At 32.3% G+C, this 21,261-nt stretch overlaps 1 protein-coding gene across 2 annotated transcripts; it reads left to right on the forward strand.

The window, feature by feature from the left end:
- The first annotated feature begins 1,310 nt into the window (after positions 1-1,310).
- LOC134725240 (uncharacterized) lies at positions 1,311-18,055 on the forward strand. 2 transcript variants are annotated; one of them, XM_063588898.1, is made up of 7 exons: positions 1,311-1,449; positions 3,426-3,689; positions 4,258-4,403; positions 11,115-11,268; positions 12,706-12,819; positions 13,160-13,226; positions 16,369-18,053. In XM_063588898.1, the coding sequence occupies exons 1-7, from the start codon at positions 1,368-1,370 to the stop codon at positions 17,519-17,521; spliced, it is 1,980 nt and encodes a 659-aa protein (XP_063444968.1). In that variant the 5' UTR covers positions 1,311-1,367; the 3' UTR covers positions 17,522-18,053. The 2 variants fall into 2 exon arrangements, with proteins under 2 accessions (XP_063444968.1, XP_063444969.1); XM_063588899.1 differs by lacking the exon at positions 3,426-3,689 and having other exon boundaries at positions 1,317-1,449; positions 16,369-18,055.
- Positions 18,056-21,261: the final 3,206 nt, after the last annotated feature.

Here is a 21,261-nt window from a genome sequence, read left to right on the forward strand (position 1 = left end):
GTAGTTCAAACAATTAGAACATTTTTTATTCAAAATCAATTGTAATTTTCAAAAGACGTAATTACTAAGTCAACATTCATATAAACAGCTTTAAGTTACATCGTCCTACGTATATATAACCATGTTTGATATAACGTAAATAGTTATCAAAGGTACCAGGATTATAACTTAGTACGCCCGACGCATGTTTCGTCTACATAAGACTCATCAGTGACGCTGATATCAAAATATTCATAAAGCCAAATAACCATGCAAATCTATAATACTAAAATTACGAGGTCCAATTTATCAGCCGGCATCGGGTAAAAACGACAAATCAAAGAATTCAACTTTATATATAGCTAATATAGGACAATGGTGTATATTAAAAATTACACCACTCCAGACCCTTTTGTTTTCCACATAATTAATATTGACAATAATTAACAAGTTCCGGGTCGAATCAGATACCGATACCAATAGTATATTCTCCTGTTACCCATTACCTTATCTGTACGTTCCTCATCTGACAGGCGCACCACCAAACGGTGTATTTGATTTTGCTATATACACTGATCATATTCACAGGGTCGACACAACTAAATTCAATCATTGTCAAATTGTTCCCTATTGTAGTTTTTTTAATTAGAAAGACTTTCTAAGATAACTAACTAGCGAATACTAAAAGTTTGGACTTAAAATAAGGCGTATAGGTACAGTTTTCAATTTGTTAGCGGCCATGACGTAAAACAGCGAATCAAAGAATTGAACTTTATTGGACAATGCTGTTGATTACAAAATACTTAATTCCAGGACCTGAATATTACCAATAAATGAAAAGTTCCAGGTCGACGGGTTCGCACAGAAAGAGTTTGAAAGCAGAGAAAAGTGTGTATCTTTTATCGGCATGACTTTATCAGATGACAATACCAATACTAAAATAAGGCTTACGCATAGTTATATATACCTTTATTCAGTCACTGACCCGCGATATCACGGCTGTGTTCTAGTAATAACAACGAATCATAACAGTTTTTAAAAAAAATTCTTTGTGAAAGTATAATTCAGATATATGCATTGTATTTTAAGAAGGCGAAAGATGCACACACTCAAACTCACAAGTAAACAAAAGACTGACAACGATTTAGCTAAAACAAAATTTAAAAAAATATCAGCAGACAAAAAAGACTGAGCATTACAAACCCAACCATCACAGGTGTTCAATATTATAAAGAACAAGTAAAATGTATCTTGATATTGTTTACTTAAAAAAACAATAACAAGGAAAAGGGAAATGTACGATGTGGTCATATCCTATCCTGTACATATATTGTTAGCCTCGTCTAGTAATATAACTGTGATCAATGTGTTGATTCTCGATAGACAAAATGAGGATACCTATGGACTGTTTTTGGTGTCAGATTTGGATCAGTTTTATATTTACAAAATATGTAATTATGGAAACAAACCGTAAGTTTATAATAATAAAAAAAGAAGAAGATATGGTATGATTGCCAATGAGACAACTATCCACAAAATACCAAAATGACACAGACATTAACAATTAAAGGTCTCCGTACGGCCTTCAACAATGAGCAAAACCCATACCGCATAGTCAGCTGTAAAAGGCCCGATAAGACAATGTAAAACAATTCAAATGAGAAAACTAACGGCCTTATTTCTAAGTCTTAGATTATTTTGTTTTTTTCATTTCCTTTTTTCCCAAACTCTTTTGCAGTCCGCAAAAATTCCTTTAACTGACACATGAATTGAACGAATAATGACGAAAGTACTTTAACATATCTGGCATTTTAAGGTAATTGTAACTTTGTTATAAGCATATACAAATCAGTAGTCAACAAATGATTTCAACCTTGATAGTATCCTGCTCAATCTATCATGAAATACACAAAACCACAAAAATGGACATACATCCCCATTCAAGGGCAATATATCCTATTTGGAGCCTACTGATGAGTTATGTCATTTTTATAATTTTATTAATCGTTTAACAATTACATTCCAATGCTATCAGTTATAGTTTTCAAGATAATAGCAAACAATTGCAAAACTGTAAAAATGTATTGATATGCAAAGGTAATTCCTCGAATAAGGGTTCGACTCAAGGTTACGTTTATTAGACTTTTTTTAAATCTTGTCCTGTGAATAATTGTTATCACACGCTTTCTTTTTATCATATTTTTCAAACAAATTGACAACATTGGCAAAACGGTTGTTAAAAACTAGGATTCCTTCAAGAAGGATTAAAATAATTATGATAAAATAAATAGTAGCTAGACATAGAAATTCTTATGACGGAATGAAGGGTATGGGTTATTTTTTTTCTTACAGGATCAGACATTGTAGCATTGTTAATAATACATTTTCTAAAAGAATTTCTGTTTGGAGGAACAAATATGCGTTGATATCTTAGACTTGAGACAAGAGAGGAAAAGATGTATTTTTCGACTGTTTTTTATCGTTCAAACTGATATGACTTTTAAACAATTTCATGGATCCCTCTTTTTTTAAATTACTTTCGGTTTGATTACGTATGAAGATGATTTTTATTATCAAATTTAAATGATGCATTATTTTTTGAAATTTGATAAATATACACCAAAAAATGACCGTTTTTTTCTACATTCATGAACATTTGATAAATTTTAGTTATTTATCGACAAAATATTTCATAAATTTATAGGATATTTATAAAAAAAAAAAGAGAACTTAAAAATAATTTAACAAAAAACAGCTGGTGTTTATTTTATAAAACATAAAAGTTAAGCATTTCTGTCGAGAGGGAACATACGTCCACAAATCCGAATTTTGAGAAATCTGAAATTTCGACCTCATTTTACTCAAAAAGTGTCACATGAAGGTATATTTTTTATAACATATTTGATTGAAGCAGGTAAACAATAGACTATAAATTAAAAGGGAAAATTTATTACCGTCAGAAATAACATGTTGGATATGTCCTTTATATAACTAAAAAGTGTGTAAAGATTTAAGCAATAATCATAAATTGTTTTATGTGATACGGCGCGACATGTGCCCCCCCCCCCCCCTTTTTTTTTACAAAAACCTGAATAACTCTTAAATAACTTTTTGAACCATCACCAAACAGTATACAGATCTTTAGATTCATTTATGTGAAAATTAACAAAAAACAAATATGTAACACATCAACAAACGACATCCACTGAATAACAGGTTCCTGATTTGGGACAGGCGTATAAACACAGAATGTAGTGGGGTTAAACATATGTCAGCGGGATTCCAACGCTCATCCTAACCTGGAAAAGTTGTGTTACAATACAACATAAGAACGAACTAAAAAAAATCAGTTGAAAAATGCTTAACTCATCAAATGGATACATATAAAATTCATCTAACAAAAACACACAGTGGACGTGTTCATATCGATCTTGTAACAATTGTAGTGACAGAAATTCTGTGTGAACAACAAGTAGTGAATTTAACATGTGATGAAGGCACTAGAATAAATATCAGTGAGGTACATTTTGGAAAAAAAGAAGATGACTTGTCTCTTGATACTACCCTGAGCAGATATGCAAATAACATGAGGGAGATTGTAAGATTGTCATGCAATTCTCACAATACCTGTCACATTGATAATAGTGTAAACAGTTTTACTGGTTTTCTGTCACCTGTACCAAGAAAAGTTGGTTTCACATACAGATGTGGTGAGTGATACATTCAAAACATTTTCATATACTAATGTAAAAGAGGGAGCAAAGATACCAGAGGGAGAGTCAAACTCATAGATCGAAAATAAACTGACAACGCCATGGCTGAAAAAGAAACAGACATACAGATGCTACACGAAGGCTAGATACAGGGTTTTACTCTTGATCGAAATGACGATACTTCAATATCAGTCAACCATTATGTTGTCTTCAACAATAAAAAAAAAAGTATATGTTTACTTTTATACTGATCAAATTAAAAATTGCATTTTTTTTAAAGAGAGAATCACACAATTTTTGGATTGGGGTTTAATATTATATTTTTTTTTAAACAAAGAAAGTCATTTCATATTATAGTTATGAAAAAAATTTCACAACACTCAGATTGATTCATGTAATGCTTACTTTAATCATTTCATTCCTAATGCAAATGAAAATCCCCTACCCAATAGTCATGTGCACTTAATGAAACATTCAAAGTAACGCTTCTGTCTTCGTCGATATTTCAATTATTGAACACGGTATCATTGAAGTTTTTATTTGAATCATTGTATGCTCATTTCAGAATTTGAATATCATGGTTGTTTCGCAGACGAGGGTAATTTTGATGTACACGACCATGGATTTTTACATCGGGCAAATATGTCAGCGAAAATTTGCTATCATGAATGCAGCAAAGGAAACGTCACTCGTCAGTATTTTGCTACAGAGGTAACCTTGTCAATGTTTATGTTATCTTTCAACTTTTAATTTTTGATATTATCTTTTGTTTCCATATCAATCGCATACTGTTCAGCTTCATATGAAGATATGTTACGGGATTGAAAACTCACAGAGCAATTATCTGGAATAATATTCATCGGGGAGCCCAGCCCAAAACCAGTGTATATAAAGTGCGAATCCAGCTAGTTCATTTTTACTGTTATATGCGGGTATATCTATTGTAGAATAAAGGATCATGGGAAAACTGTATTTGTTTACGTTTTGAAAATATCAAGTTAAAGGATTTTAAGTTAAGTTTTAACATATTTTCATTGTGATATGTCTTTATAATATACAAACATAGCATTAAAGTTCAAATAAGTGTTATAAAAGCATCATAATATAACATATCGATTATTGAAAGCGATCCATTTTAACTATAGATGCGATGAATTATCACTGTTAGTGCAGTCATTATTACTGTAGAATTTTCAAAGATGCGAGGAATTTTTATTGTAGAATGAGATAAATGCACTTGCAACAAATGAAAAAAAATATTAGTTGATGACTTTAGGATTTATGATACATGTATTTTCAAATTGAAATACAAACTCCTCATTCATTCTTCATCAAATATACTAGAACACACCCGTGATATCGCGGGTCCGTGACTGAATTAAAGTATACAACTAAGCGCAAGCCTTATTTTAGTACTAGTATTGTCATCTGATAAAGTCATGCCGATTATAAGATACGCAGTTTTCTCTGCTTTCAAATCTTTCTGTTTGAACCCGTCGAACTGGAACTTATCAATTTTTGGTAAACAAAAGGTCCTGGAATGGAGTATTTTTTAATCAACAGCATTGTCCTATATTAGTTATCAATAAAGTTGAATTCTTTGATTCGCTGTTTTACGTCATGCCCGCTAACAAATTGAAAACTGTACCTTTACGCCTTATTTTTAGTCCAGATTTACAATAGGTAACAATTTGACAATTAGGTAGTGTCAACCCTGTGATAATGACCCGTGTATAGAGCATATTAATCCTGAATACACCGTTTGTTGGTGCGCCTGTCAGATGCGGAACGTACAGATAAGGTATTAGGTAACAGGTGAATATACTATTGGTATCGGTATCGGACTCGACCCGGAACTTCTTAATTATTGGCAATATTAATTACGTGGAAAACAAAGGGGCCTGGAGTGGTGTAATTTTTAATCTACACCTTTGTACTATATTAGTTATATATAAAGTTGAATTCTTTGATTGGTCGTTTTTACGTGATGACGGCTGACAAATTGGACCTCGTAATTTTAGTATTATAGATAGCTTTTCAAACTTGTAACAAAAGCGATTCTCAAAATTTCATATTGTATTATTCAGATTACGTTTCTCCTTGATTTTAACTTATATAGGGAATCACTGGAGCGTGACAGCAGCGGGCCCTCTAAGGCAGTCAGTGGGCCCCTACTTTTGAAAAATTCTAGATCCGCGAATGAATACTACCGCAGAGGTACAACCATGCACATTTGGGTTATTGTTCACGAAATGCATGCTACAATTCATTTTTGTTGATTTTAGACCCTTTGGAACTCTATGTGGGCTATTTCAGCAACTAGGCAAAAAATCCCCAAGCTAGATACACGGTTAGATTCAGCATGTCAACGAATTCCAAATATCTATATCAAAGGACTTTTGTCTATAAATTTGGACCCCACAAAATTGAAAAAAGGACCAAAAAAATAAAAAAAAAAATGCTTGCATCGGATACATTTGTTATTGAAGGCATGACTGTAACAATAGGATGAATATACAAAAATATCTTATTCTGGGGTCTCATTGGGGGGTTCTGATCCCGGATCCCGCTTACTGTTTTGGCAGATTTCCGTATTCCGCTTATTGTTTTGTCAGATTCCCGTATCCCGCTTATACTATGCAGTTTTAATTTTTTTGTAACTATCCGTGTCCCGCTAGCCTTCATTTCCCGTTTTTCACTACACAATCATTTGACTTTCACCTGTCACGCTTGCAAAAAATCGGCAATCCGGCTTATACCCAAATGCGACCCACTATTTTACTCTATTTTGACTCATATTAAGCCCATTATAAATATATTAAAAAATTAGCGTGTATTTTTTTATCCCTTTTTATCCCGTCTCGTTTCGTTTTTGAGCCATATATAGATGTCGTATGTGACAATGAGACAACTCTCCATCCGAGTCATAATTTTTAAAAGTAGACCATTATACGTCAAAATACGGTCTTCAACATGGAGTCTTAACTCACACCGAACAGCAAGTTATAAAGGGCTCCAGTCTAAAACCTTTTAAACGGGAAAACAAAGGTGCAATCTTTATCAAGATGTACGTAATTAGTGGTGAAGTGTCATGGAAATGGATAAAAAAAAATAAGGAGAAAGATCCCTATACGCTTTATAAGAAACTAAATGGAATACATTTGAAATAAATGTTATTTCTGTTGAATTTATTAGAGTGTTTTAAAACCAAACTTTCCTCCGTAAGTTAAATTTTATAAAAATTTTCTCTTACTTTTTCTATTGTTTGAGCAAGTCGGCTAAATTAAGGCTTTACAGCTAATTTCCTAATGCATGTAAAGCAAAACTTTGGTTGGCTTGCTTGCGTTGTTTGTATAATTGTTTATACAAGCTTTGTAAATAAGATCATTGACATTTTTAAACAATATGATAAGGCATTGTTTAACCTGTATTTTTAATATTTGAATTAAATTGGGTGTTATCATACTGATTATCCAATAAAAAAAGCAGGCAAATCAACTAAAGTCTTCCTCTACATGCTTAAAGAAATGAGCTGTAAAAGATAAAAAAAAAATAATTATACAGTGAAAATGCACCGCATATACAATACTAATGATTCGCTCCACAGTGAAATGAAAGAATAGTATCATTATTCGACAGTAAAAATGACTAGCATTACGAAATCATCATAGTGGAATTTAGTTAAATATGAAGAAACTGAATGACAAAACATATTCTACGTTATACAACTTTAATAAGTGTATTAAAATGAATAGTTTTTACTGCAACAACATCTTATCTGTTAGTTATAAAGCACCTGCACGATCTGTTCGTGAAACGTCCTCAATATTCACCTATTTTGGTATATATTTCACAGCTGGATGGCTTTAGGCGCGATAAAAAACCCGCTCGCATCTCTTACTTTGTTTTATTAGCATTATGTATTTCTGAACATATACATTTTAACTAATTTTCCTCATTTTCTTCAAAAATTAAAAAAAAGTTCGTCTGTTTATTTATCATTCTACATTAGACATTTATGGCATATACAGTAAAAATTATATTTTAGGATCCGCACTTTACACACACTGAAAAAATCAAATACACAATATTTGCAATCATCAAGACCTAAAAGGTCTTAAGGAGCAATTAAAACCAAATTCGCCAAAAGGTTTTGCAACCTTAGTTTAGTTTAAGACGATTATTTCAACAAGAATTACAAAATTATTCATTACTTCTAGTTTTCTATGATTCGTAATCAATATCGAAACATGTATAAAGAGTTAGGATAGCTTACCGAATATGATTGATTTGTGAAGTGAGAATTCGCAATGCTATAAGACGTGTCACGGTATTTGTGAACAGCGGTTTTCTTCTGTTGCCTTTTTCTATCCAACAGTGTATTCCATAATAATGTTGTATTTGTAATTTTGATCGGATATTTTTAAATGTGTATCGTTTGTAGTTGTCATTATGGCACCCTCAACGGAGTGGGGGGGGGGGGGGACATATTGTTATTCTACGTTTCTTTTTTTCTTTTTCTTCCACACCTTTTGGTCCGCGCTAGTTCCCGGAATTGCATGGACCAATGTTGATGAAACTTTGCAATAATGTAAAGCACCATCTAAAGTTGTGCATCTGACCATGGAATTTTCCACCGTTTTCATGGAAACGTCACAAATGTAAAACAAAATCCAAATCTTTCATTCTAAGATTCAACTAGATGAAACTTTATGGAAATGTTACCTAGTATGCCTAGATAAAAATGTTGTATTAAGAAATTCCAAAATGGACGCCATTGTCATTGAAACCGGGCGAAAGTTTAATATTGGCCCGATGGGAAAACATACAAAAGCTGCATTTTCTTGAAGAACATAAGGTTTAAACCAATGCAACTTAATTGGTATACAACATAGTTGAAGTGGTACCTACATGTCTTTGGAATTTTGAAAATGGCTACCGTAACCATGGAAACTAAAAAACACCAAACTTGATGAAACTTAATAGAAATGTTTAGTAGCATACGCAGAGTTGAAGCCTGATTTTTTAATTTTCAAAATGGCTGTAGTTACCATGGAAACGGCAAAAATGTTATTTTTTTCCAAAATGCTCCAAACTGTCTGAAAATTCACAGTTATGATAACTAAAATGTCTAGATGCGACTTTCCACTTTTGAATGTTTACAATCGTTGTCGTTTTACTGGCAATGAGAGGAATAGGGTGTCATCCGTTATTGCTAGCAATTACAAATCTAGTTCTTTTTTTTTTCTTAAGTAAAAGTTTAGATAATTAATCACCCAGATCATTTGTAAGATTTTAGTTCAAAGCAACTAAACGTTTACGTTTTATTTGTTTTACTGTTTGATTGAGAAGAAATTCCGTCATGGCTAGATACTACAAATATTTATCTAATTATTGACAGAATTCAATATTTAATTTTGTAATTGTTATAAAATACAACAAATACGATCATTTCAAACTTTATCTTGAATATCAAATTTTTAGAAATTTATCTGTGACGTTACTTTTGTTGCGTCGATCTAGTCGTGTGATACTCAATGCGTGGTTCAGTTGTGCTGTTTGTATGTGCTGCCCTAGGTTGTTTTACGTGTTCGTTTTTATTCTACTGTTAGTCAGCACTTCGGTGTTGAAATGAATATCAATTATATGGTCTAATGTTTTATAAACTTACTGTTTGCAGAAGAATGAATAGATCTAAATACTAAGGATTTTCTTGTCCCAGGCATAGATAACATTAGCCGTATTTGGCACAACTTTTTGATATTTAAGGTCATCAATGCTCTTTATACTTGTTTAGCTTTCTGACATTTTGATTTGAGCGTCACTGATGAGTCTAGCGTATTAAATTATGGGTCTGGTACCTTTGATAACTATTAGCATGTCGAAATCTATTAGTGTATTGTTTATTTGTATATTTCTCTGTCCTGAATGTTCTTGCATTTATTTTAACTGCAGTCCTGTCATGTAATGCTGTCCTTTTAGTGTTTTATATAACATTTTCATAAAAGTTCATGGTTTGTCAAGCCACAAAACCACGTTCAACCCACCATTTGTCTTTAAAAGTCCTGTACGAAGTCTGGAAAACGGTAGTTGATATCATATACTTCGTTTCTGTGCATGTTACACTGTCATTTGTTTTTGTTGCACTTTAGTTTTTCTGTGGTTTCTTTGTTTTCCTCTTATAGTTGATGTGTTTCACCTGATTTTAGTTTGTAATCCAGATTTGTGATTTATGACTTTAAAACAGCGGTAAACTACTGTTGCCTCTATTTACCATTTATAATAGCATTACATATTTTATGGCGTTGATGACATTTAAATGAATAAATACTCTAGAACCTGAATCTGAACTATTTTCAAGCTGTTCAACTGTAAACAAATATGCATAAAGATCATCTACCCAAAATAATATTTTGTTCAACCATATGAAACTAATTATAATAAAAGAACTTTTAAGAAAACTGAAACGTTATTGTGGAATTATTTGCCTTTAAATTTGAAAGAAAGTGTTAATAGTATTTTAAGCAAACTGTCAATCTCATCTCTTAAGGGCATACGATACAGTTTTGGTCCTGTATTTACAAGTTCGTGATAATTTGTATATAGGCTATTTTTCACCTGATTAAATCAAATATGTTATAAAAAATATACCTTCATGTGCTACTTTTTGAGTAACATGAGGTCGAAATTTTGTATATTTTCTCAAAATTCAGATTTGTGGCCGTAATTTCTTTTTCGAAAGAAAGACATAACTTTTTTGTTATAAAAGATAAACACAAATTGTTTTTTGTTAAATAATCGGTAATTTCTGTATTTTATAAATATCCTAATAAATATGCAATTTTTTATTCAGAAATAACTCATATTTATCAAATGTTCATGTATTGAGGAAAAAACGTCAATTTTGACTGCATGTTTATCAAAATTAGAAAAAATCCTCTATTTACAGTTTTATAAAATTTGGGTCACATAATCTCCCTGCAAAATGAAACAAAATGCCGTTTTGAAAAATAGGGGTCCATTAATTCGTTTTCAAATTAAATCAGTTTGAATGATAAAAATCAGACGAAAAATGCATCTTTTCCCGATATGTCACAGTTTGACGTCGCGAAAATAACAAATTACGTTAGCAACGTCATAACCTTCTCTGTAACTGTAAAGATACAAGAAGAGACGTTTGTAGTTAAAATGGTATTACTTTAATTTAGTCATACTTTCATGTCAGTGGTATTGGTCTGTCTGTACTGTATACTAATAAGTTATTTTGTACACATGTGTTGCAATAGGCTTTGTTTATCTTTGTGTTTGTATGTAAATAAATCATACAAATATAGAAGGCCATGGGTTGGATTATCTGTATTGTATTTTTGTTTTATTATTATTGTTGTTATTATTATTACATTCTGTGCATATCTGTTGTAGGATGGCTCTCATTGTGTTTGCGGTGGTATCATAGGTCTGAGTACGCTAAAACAAAGGAAACAGAAAGAAAACAAATGTAAAACTCCATGCATGTCAAATGAAAATGAAATGTGTGGATCCAAAAACAGAGCATCAGTTTACTTGGTTAAAACAGGTATTTTTTCTATAAGTTTGTTATTTCGCCTTTATTTGTCCATGATTGGATAAATTATCATATATTTTCATTGGAAATTATATCATTGGATGTTCAGTATATTTGTAGTATTCGTTAATATACTGTCAAACAATGAGATTAAGCTAACTTTTTTTTATCAAGGAAATGCATGTACCAATTCAGGAATATGACAGTAGTTTTTCATTCGTTTGATTTGTTTAAGCTTTAGAACTTGCCATTTGTTGAGGGTTTTTCCGTTTTGAATTTTACTTCAATTTTTGTTATAGATAGACAAAACTTAAGCAAACCCATCGTGACGGAAAATTAATTACACTGAACGTTTTAAGAAAAAGGGAAAGTAGAATTTTTGTTTGACAAAATGAAATAATACATTAAAGCTTCAAAAGTGCATTTCTGTGGTGTTTTGATTTATGAGAAACGCTCTTTGTTAAAATGACACTCTTTTCAGACCCATGATTTTATGTGAATAAATGAAATACTATAATTTGATGTAAAATGTATATCATACATGTAACATTGTAAGTTGCAACATTCCAAATGGCTTTTTACTCAACATGTTTTTTCCAAATAAACAGCAAATAGATTCAACTTATATCACGCAGATGAATTTGCATAGTTGTCACTACGGTTCAGAAATGAAAGACATCAAAATAAAATCACTTGAGAAGTCCGAATATTGTGATGATCTTACTGATGCTGCTTTTTCAAACACTCGAGATATTACTGAAAATTCGTTTTACTTGAAAAAGTATATGAAGATTTCTTATTCTTGTTTAGGTGAGTTACAGTTTTTCGTCGTTGAACTGGAAAAAAACCTCCTCCCTCCAAAATAGAATCAATAGATATACTATATGAATATGTGGTATGAGTGCCAATGAGACAACTCTCCACCCAAGTCACAATATGTAAAAGTATTCCACTATAGGTCGTCAAGGTACGGCATTTTACACGAAGCCCTGGCCAACACCGAATAGCAAGCTATAAAGAGCTTTAAATATTTCTAGTGTAAATCCATTCAAACAGGAAAACTAATTGTCTTATCTATATAACAAAAACACTTATGAACCACATCAATAAACGAAAACTACTGTATAACAACATAATAAGAAGAATATGTGGTGTCATTACCAATGAGACAACTCTCCATAAGAACCCTAATGACTCAGAAATTAACACCTACTAAAATTTACTTGATAACTTTGTAATTTCAATTTCTTTTCTTTTCTTTCCCCGTTTTTGTTTCTCATGTCCTGTAAGTAATTCACTTTGTCTTAATTTTCCGGACTTTCGATACAAATGTATGCTAAGAACGGCAAATCTTTTTGCATACGAATTTTGTAAAACTTTTATAACCATATCCTACTTGTATAAGAAATCAGTGATTCAACACATCTTCTCTGACTTGTTCTTTTGTAGGAGATTCTAGCCACCCTGAAGGATCAATACACTCAATAAACGGAATTACGGGTTCATATAACAGCGATGCAACAAAAAGTGTTTCTGTTGGACCTTTTCACTCAGTAAACGCAAGTAAGAGTTCATATAAAAACAAAACTATACTTTTGTAAAGACGTTTGAACATAATTACTTGCATGAAATCAACTGGAACATAAATTTTTAACTGATCTTCTTTTATGATTAAAGACGCTTTCTTACATTTCAATTGGGTATTGACTATACTAAATTAAAAAGTACTGTTTTTGTGAGCCAATAGGGACGATAAAAAAAAACTTTTTTTCCTCTAAAATAAGGAGATGCATAAAAGTTTATACATTGAATGGCATCTATAAGAATATAATGATAAACTGTGGATTTTGTAAATCATATATATATATCTTACAGTTTCAGGAAGAAGTGATTTTTTTTTCAGGAATTGTCGGTGGAGTGATTGGAGCTGTTATCCTCATTATATTTCTGACCTTGTGTTTGTTCAAAAAGTAAGATTATTGCACGCTCAGTAATAAGTCACCATTGTATTATACATAAGTGTATAAATGTATTACTTGACTTATTTCATTAGACTATGTGGGGTTTTACTGGTTCGTTTATCATAAACCAGTCCATTTTAGTCTTGTATTATTTTCAATTTTAGTTTCTCGTGTATAATTTCGAGTTTAGTATGGCCTTCAAAATCACTTCACTAGTATATATATTTGTTTAGGGCTAGTTGAAGTACGCCTCCGGGTGCGGGAATTTCTCGCTGCATTGGAGACTTATTGATGACCTTCTGCTGTTGTCTGTTGTATGGTCAGGTTTGTTGTCTCATTGACACATTCCCCATTTCCATTCTCAATTGCATTTATAGATAGGCATTTTGGGATGAACTCATCAATGAAGTGTCCAGTCATTCTTTCGTAAACATTCGTTTGAAGACAGTAATAAGTGATAAGAAATCAGTAATAATTATAACGACAATCTTCCTTATCACACACATTTTCAAAAATACTGTCCTGATGAAATAAAACGTAAGCTCCGCCCGATCATTTAAAATAACATTGGTTATACAATAAGGAGGTAAACAAAAATTTGAAAAACTCGGACAGCTGTGACAGATTTCTTGTCCCCTCGACAAAATCGGATAAGCAACAAGTAAAATCAAAAAAATACTGACCTCCGAAGAAAAGTCCTAAATCAAATGACATAACACATCAAACGAATGGACAACAACAGTAATATTCCTGACTAAGTACAGGCATTTTCAAATGTAGAAAATGGTGTATTGAACCTAGTTTTATGGCGCTAAACCTCTCATTTAAATGACAGTCGCCTCAAATTCTGTTATTTTTACAACAATGCGTGAACAAAACAGACATAATAAACAAAAGTCAAAATATGGGTACAGTAGTTATTAGTTATCAAAGGTACCAGAATTATAATTTAGTACGCCAGACGCGCGTTTCGTCTACATAAGACTCATCAATCTTTTTATAAAGCCAAGCAAGTACAAAGTTGAAGAGCATTGAGGATCCAAAATTCCAAAAAGTTGTGCCAAATACGGCTAAGGTAATCTATGTCTGGAATAAGAAAATCCTTAGTTTTTCGAAAAATTCACCATTTACAATCTCAATTTACAAACATAATCTACAAATAGGCACATAAGGATCTATCAAATTAAAAAACACATTCATTTCTTTCCAAGTATGACGTCAGAAAATGTAAACGTCACAAAAAAAACTGTCGTTCAATATTTATTTAAAACCATCAAAATTTCACATTGGGAATGGTGGTATACAGGGTTAAAAAAATATCAAAAGGTTGTGTTAGAATTAATTTTAGAAGTAGACTGAGATTTAAAAGTGTCCAGAAGGGTTTTTATTATAATTTTTAAGAATCCACATGGTTGATACCACTTCGCGAAAATTCAGATGTGCTGTTTTTTGTATCAGATTCAAAAATGAATTCTTGTGTGATTAGGTTAGTTTATGTGTGACCACTGGAAGCAGTTCAAATAAAGGAGTAGGTCCAGGAAGACCCCTTTTTGGTCCCAAAATATAGCAGTTTTACAAAATTGTTAAAATGTAAACTTTTAGTTATTTATTGGACAGTAAAATGCTTCTTGTACATAAATATGGGCTGTTTTTGTCAAAACAATGCACATATATCCGGTACCAGCACCATTAAGTCATGCTAAGTTACTGAAATCTTCACAATTCTATCATTTTAGTTAAATTTTACACGGTTTTCTTGTAAAACGAAATTGGCCGCATCCGTGTTCATCCTTGATATTGAAATGTAAGTTGTATTTTATGATAATACATAACATATATAAAAGTTGAGGATGAACACGGATGCGGCCACTTTCATTTTTGACAAAAACCATCTGCATTTTTGATAGATTTTACATATTTAAGCTTGAATCGGTGCATTTTTTATGACTAGATCAGTTAACATCTTTCACATAAACTAATTGATTCAAATGAAATAGACACTTAAGTTTTTAAAAAGTGGTCAAAATCATTCGTCAGATGAACCTGAAATTTGAGGCCAAAATCGGTCCTTACCGGACCTACTCCTTTGGTATGCAGATGTTTAAGCATTGGTGAATCTTATTTCACTTGAGATTGAGGCCGCCATATTGAGTGAAATGATTTGTAATATTTGCATGGTGAAGGGCATGATGACATCAGTTTTATTTCTATGGAGATTTTGTTTTCAACTCCATAGTCATGGTCTATTAATTTTGAGTTCTAGTAGTCAATGAAATTCGAAAATAAACTGACAATGCAAAACAAAAGACGTAAAGACATACAAAAGAACACTCTAAAAAGAACAGCAGCCTGAGCATCACTTTATATCCTGTAAAAAAAACAGGTATTCCATAACAGTCGACTGGCGTCCGTAAAAGTTTTGAATTTTACCATTTTTAATAAAAAGTTACCTCAGCGCGTTTACAAATGATTGAATTTAAGCGTTCCCCCTTCTAAAATTAAATCCCCAAAAGTTATTCGGTAGCACGAAATTTATGGAATGTTATTTTTCAATTTATTTTTGAAATGCTAAGAAGAAATTTGCATCAGATTCAGATCTATTATAACACGCTTACTCGTCGAACATTGCAAATTCACACATCTATATATAAAGAAAAATCACGAATAACCATTTGCAATTCCAAACACCTAATGCCAAACATGTTAAGACGTAACTATGACAATCTACCGATAAGGGCATATGCAGTTGATTCATAATAAGAAAGAATCGAACTAAAAAGTAAATGATTTAGAATTATACATCAATAATCCAATCCTAGTAAGTTGTTGAGAAATATGTCTCCTTTCTTTAATTTTGATATTACAATTCAACATTTAAACATGTAAAGTAAGCAAAATATTCAAAGTAAATGAAATCTGACTGAAGCCATAAGAACCTTCATGGAAATGGGAAATGCTGCTGCTTATAAATGTTGCATGCAAAATTTCATCGACTTTTCACATAACTGTCCCTCCTAATCGAAATAATTATTTTGACACATTTATGCCAATTCTGTACAAATTGCAATAATAAACGTTCGCAATAATTTCTGAATTTACAGTATAACATATTGTATCCCATGTATTTACTATATCTATTGGTGTCCTGTAGTAAAAACAGAAAAAAGAATGGGAGACCGTATACAACTGCTAGAAATGGTTCGGAGATCCAAGACAAAGCTTTATTGGTCATGTTATCATCTAATAATCCATCATCTCCCGGATACGAGAGTCTTCAGTTAAATCATACGGAGTTCTTCGAATATGCACAAACCATGGTAACAGAAGAACAAGATTTAACCGACGACGAGATAATAAATGATCATCGCTCAAAGCAGTCAACGAATGGTAATAATGACGTTAACCATTATGAGTCCGTAGAAGCATCAAATTATTCTAAATTTGATGAGAGCAGTCTGTGTAATCAGTTGTTTCATCCATCTGAATCTGTTTTCAACAACAGTCGATTTAACAGAATCAATAGAATCGATGGTCTATTGCCTGGTGCAAATATCATTTGTGAGGTCACGATAGATAATCCATATGACACAATTGATCCAGATGAAATTGGATTCAGAAGAAGAAAATCTAATGATAGTACCAGTACATTAGATAAAATTATCCATAGCGAATATACAACTCAAATGAAATGTACATGTAATGCATATGGAATTCTTGATCCTAAAGAAACTGGATTTTATAGAAGTAATTTTGATAAAAGTATAAATCAATTAGAGCAAAATGTTAATGGACAAGCTCCAACTCAAAGGGGGAGTTCATGTAATACATATGGTGTACTTGATCCAAAAGAAACTGGATTTAACAAAAGTAATTTTTACAACAGTAACAGTGAATTAGATAAAAGTGTCAATGTAGGAGATTCAACTCTAAGAGGAAGTACAGGTAATGCATATGCCGTACTTGATCCAAAAGAAACTAGATTTTACAGAAGTAAATCTTTAGACAATGAACTGGAGAAAGTATTTTTCGGTGATGATCTCAACCAGAAGTATCACAGTACTTTCATTCCATATTACACACTCAATCCAGTAGAACCTGGGTACAAAAGAAGCGAATTAGATAACTGCAAACGCGGTTGTAGTGAAAAAACTCAAAGAGATACTCCGAATATATCTGTTGACAACAGGATAGAGGATTTTACACAGAATGCATACTCAGTTCTAGATTCAAGAGATACAGGATTTATCCGAGGACATGTTACAGCACAAATGAATGAAGCATTTAAAATAAATAATGAAAATTAGTTATACAGTTAGACCAACCTTGTGAAACGAGCAATTTATAAAAGCTACTTATATGTGTACGGTTGCAGACGAAACCATATGGAATAACTTTTCCAAAAATTATCTACGAAAATGCATATGATCATGAAAGTATAGAACTATATGAAATTTCTGTTTACCGATTTGACATGAACAATATATCAATATGCAACATGTTATTGAATGAGAATCGATCTTTTTATTTCCAAACTCAATGGATGAACAACTTGTGCACCATTCGTCTTTTCTTTATAGTTCGTCTGTCCATCATTAGAAATTTTAAATTGAAGTTTATATTAATGTTTCATGTTCTGGCCGACTCAGCCTCTTTCAAAATCCATTGTTTATTTTGGTGGACGATACACTTTTTTTACTAGATTTATGATGTCTGTAGTAGATACGGCAATGTTTTCTTAACCATCTTATGAACTTGGTGCACGTGTTAATTTTCAATATTAAGTGTATTCAGGAAGTTGTAATAATTACTTAGTAGCAGTATAACAGTGCAAAGATTCAAATCAACCCCCAGCCGCCCAAACACCACCGATTTTGTTATGAAGATAATGGGCCAAACATTTATGAAGTACTGAAAAAATATAAAACAAGATGAAATAATTAGGTCTTTTTCTTTCTGTGGAAAGACCTATTGGTTTGTTTCTGCCTAATTTTGTTCTTGTGATAAATACTTGTTTCGAAATATGTCGCTTAGATATTTGGTATATGATATCGAACAATTTATGCACTTTTCAAATTTACCCTGCTTAACCGAATACTTTTCTTTGTAGGAGTTATCCCCCAAACACTGTTTCCCTTGTGTCCACTACTCCTTTGCAACCGTAAAAGATTACGACAAATTTATTTTATGAAACTGCTCGTTATATCCTTCGCATGATTTGACCTATTTTGACCGAAGCAATGTGAACGCTCTATATGAGAGTTATTTGAGAACGCTATATATGAGAGTTATCCGACCTCCATGATAAATATGTTGTTGTCCCCGCAGACAAAGCCCCAAATAACATCGTTTTTGTCTGTAAAAGTCATTACATTAATTGCTTGATATACGAATTAGGTATAGACAATTCACTTGGTAACTCAACATATACCCTCACGACACTTACCAAAGAGGAAATCCTGGATAATCATAGGTCTGTTCTTTGTTCCTTTGGTATTTCAACCAAAGATGAAGAACTGGATCTTCCATCACTGTATTGGATACCTAAACTACATAAGTGTCCTTACAAACAACGGTATATTGCTGGGTCTTCCAAGTGCTCCACGAAACACCTTTCTAAATTATTAACATCAAGTTTATCAGCAATCAAAGACAGGCTTCAAAGTTATTGTGAAACTGCCTGTTCTAGAGGTGGCGTGAATCAGATGTGGATACTTAAAAATTCTGAAGATCTTTTAGAGTACATACAATCTAACTCTCTTTCATCTTGTAACAGTATTAAAACAATTGACAGTTCTACTCTTTACACAAGTATTCCACATTCCAAACTAAAAGACAAATTAAAAGAGTTGGTATTACTTTGCTTCATAAAAAAAGAATGGCCAACGTCGATACAAGTATCTTGTCTTAGGGAGGGATAAATCCTACTTTGTAAAGAATCACTCTGATTCAAACAAAAAATTCTCTAAATCCGATATTATCAAGATGCTTGATTTTTTGATTGACTGCATATTTGTTACGTTCGGAGGACGTGTTTTTCAACAGACTGTCGGCATCCCAATGGGAACAAACTGTACCCCTCTACTTGCTGACTTGTTTCTTTATTATTATGAGGCTTACTTCATGCAGGAACTTCTTAGGAAGAAAGATAAGAAGTTAGCAATATCCTTTAACTCTACTTTCCGCTATATAGATGACGTTCTTTCACTAAACAATACAAAATTTGGTGACTATCTGGATCGCATCTATCCCATCGAATTGGGGATAAAGGATACTACAGATACAGTTAAGTCGGCTTCATATCTTTTTTTTACATCTAGAAACTGACGATGAGGGTCGGTTGAAGACAAAACTTTACGACAAAAGAGATGATTTCAGCTTTCCAATTGTGAACTTTCCATTTCTAAGTAGCAACATTCCAGCAGCACCTGCATACGGGGTATATATCTCCCAATTGATACGATATTCCAGTGCTTGCATTTCCTATCATGATTTTCTTGATAGAGGGTTACTGCTCACAAGGAAGCTATTAAACCAAGAGTTCCAAATGGTGAAGTTGCAATCATCCCTTCCTAAATTTTACGGACGCCATCACGAGTTGGTTGACCGTTATGGAATAACCGTTTCACAAATGATATCGGATATGTTCCTTACGTCGTAACTACAATTCCCTTCCCTTTCATGAATTTGACCTACCGAATTAGACTATTTGCCGGATTTGTTATCACATAAGCTACACGACGGGTGCCGCATGTGGAGCAGGATCTGCTTACCCTTCCGGAGCACCTGAGATCACCCCTAGTTTTTGGTGGGGTTCGTGTTGTTTATTCTTTAGTTTTCTATGTTGTGCCTTGTGTACTATTGTTTCTCTGTTTGTCTTTTTTCATTTTTAGCCATGGCGTTGTCAGTTTGTTTTAGATTTACGAGTTTGACAGTCCCTTTGATATCTTTCGTCCCTCTTTTATTTCCCCGTATGCATTTGATATAAGTGATATGCATTTCTATCTTGTAAACCATAAGTGATAGAGACCTAGGGTCGCTTGATTTGAGGTCCTTGGTCCAAAAAAATGAAAATTAGGTCAAGGTCAAAGGTCAAGGTCGTATTCAATTTTTGATGTTGGCTTATTTTTACTTATTTCCAAAAACTGTGTATGATATCAAAAAATTATTTTTACTAAATTGTTAGTTGCGACATGTCTTAAACACGCGTAATTTTTTTTCGCAAGGGTACGTTGATCGTAAAAGGGAGTTTTCTCCCTTTTGTTTTAAAAAATATGCGAATGGTGATATAACTCATTAATCAAATATAAATAAGACCTATAGTATTTTGATTTGAGGTCCTTGGTTTGTGATCTTGAAATCGATTTTAAGGTCATAGCTCAATTTGATGTTTTAGATTTTGACCTTGGCTTTTACCTCATATGTATACATGATAAAGCCATGAAACTTTTGGCAATAGGTATCAAACCATTTAACTTTCAAATAAACAACCGGAAGTGACTTTGAGTAAACCGGAAGTAGCAATGTTTTGTACTTTATTAATATAAAAGTATATAGAGCCAGATATTTTTGGAATCAGTGTCAAATAAATATTCAAATATTATCGAAAGTAACATTTTTCAAACCGGAAGTAACAAATTGTCTCCCTTATTCAAAACAATTTGTATAAAACCATATATTTTTGGAATCAGTGTACAATAAGCTATCATTTGACGAGTGAAATGACATTTTAAACTTAATTTTACAACTTTCATATTAAAATACATTGTTATTGGTGGAAAGACCTTCAATTGTTTTCTGAACAATTGGTTTTTAATTATTTTTATTATGCAAATTTTTGTGGTTAAGGGCAACATGTTATGTAACACAAAATTGCCTTGGCGTCATCGGATAAAAAAGCGATGAACGTAAACTTACTGACGCAAAAATTATAATTAATTATCCGAGAAGTGTGCACGGCACACTGTGTGAAAGCTTGGTGATATTTTTTTTCTCTAGTATGATGTAAAGCACTCAGTTTTAATTTTGTCATATTGTAAATCAAGAA

The sequence above is a fragment of the Mytilus trossulus genome, chromosome 7, assembly GCF_036588685.1.
Source record: "Mytilus trossulus isolate FHL-02 chromosome 7, PNRI_Mtr1.1.1.hap1, whole genome shotgun sequence".
Taxonomy (NCBI): domain Eukaryota; kingdom Metazoa; phylum Mollusca; class Bivalvia; order Mytilida; family Mytilidae; genus Mytilus; species Mytilus trossulus.

Excerpts from the sequence above, each read along its gene's own strand:
- LOC134725240 (XM_063588898.1), top strand. The coding sequence starts at position 1,368 with ATGAGGATACCTATGGACTGTTTTTGGTGTCAGATTTGGATCAGTTTT. Across the intron at positions 3,690-4,257 it reads TGGTTTCACATACAGATGTG|AATTTGAATATCATGGTTGT; the intron begins GTGAGTGATACA and ends TGCTCATTTCAG. Across the intron at positions 12,820-13,159 it reads TTTTCACTCAGTAAACGCAA|GAATTGTCGGTGGAGTGATT; the intron begins GTAAGAGTTCAT and ends TTTTTTTTTCAG.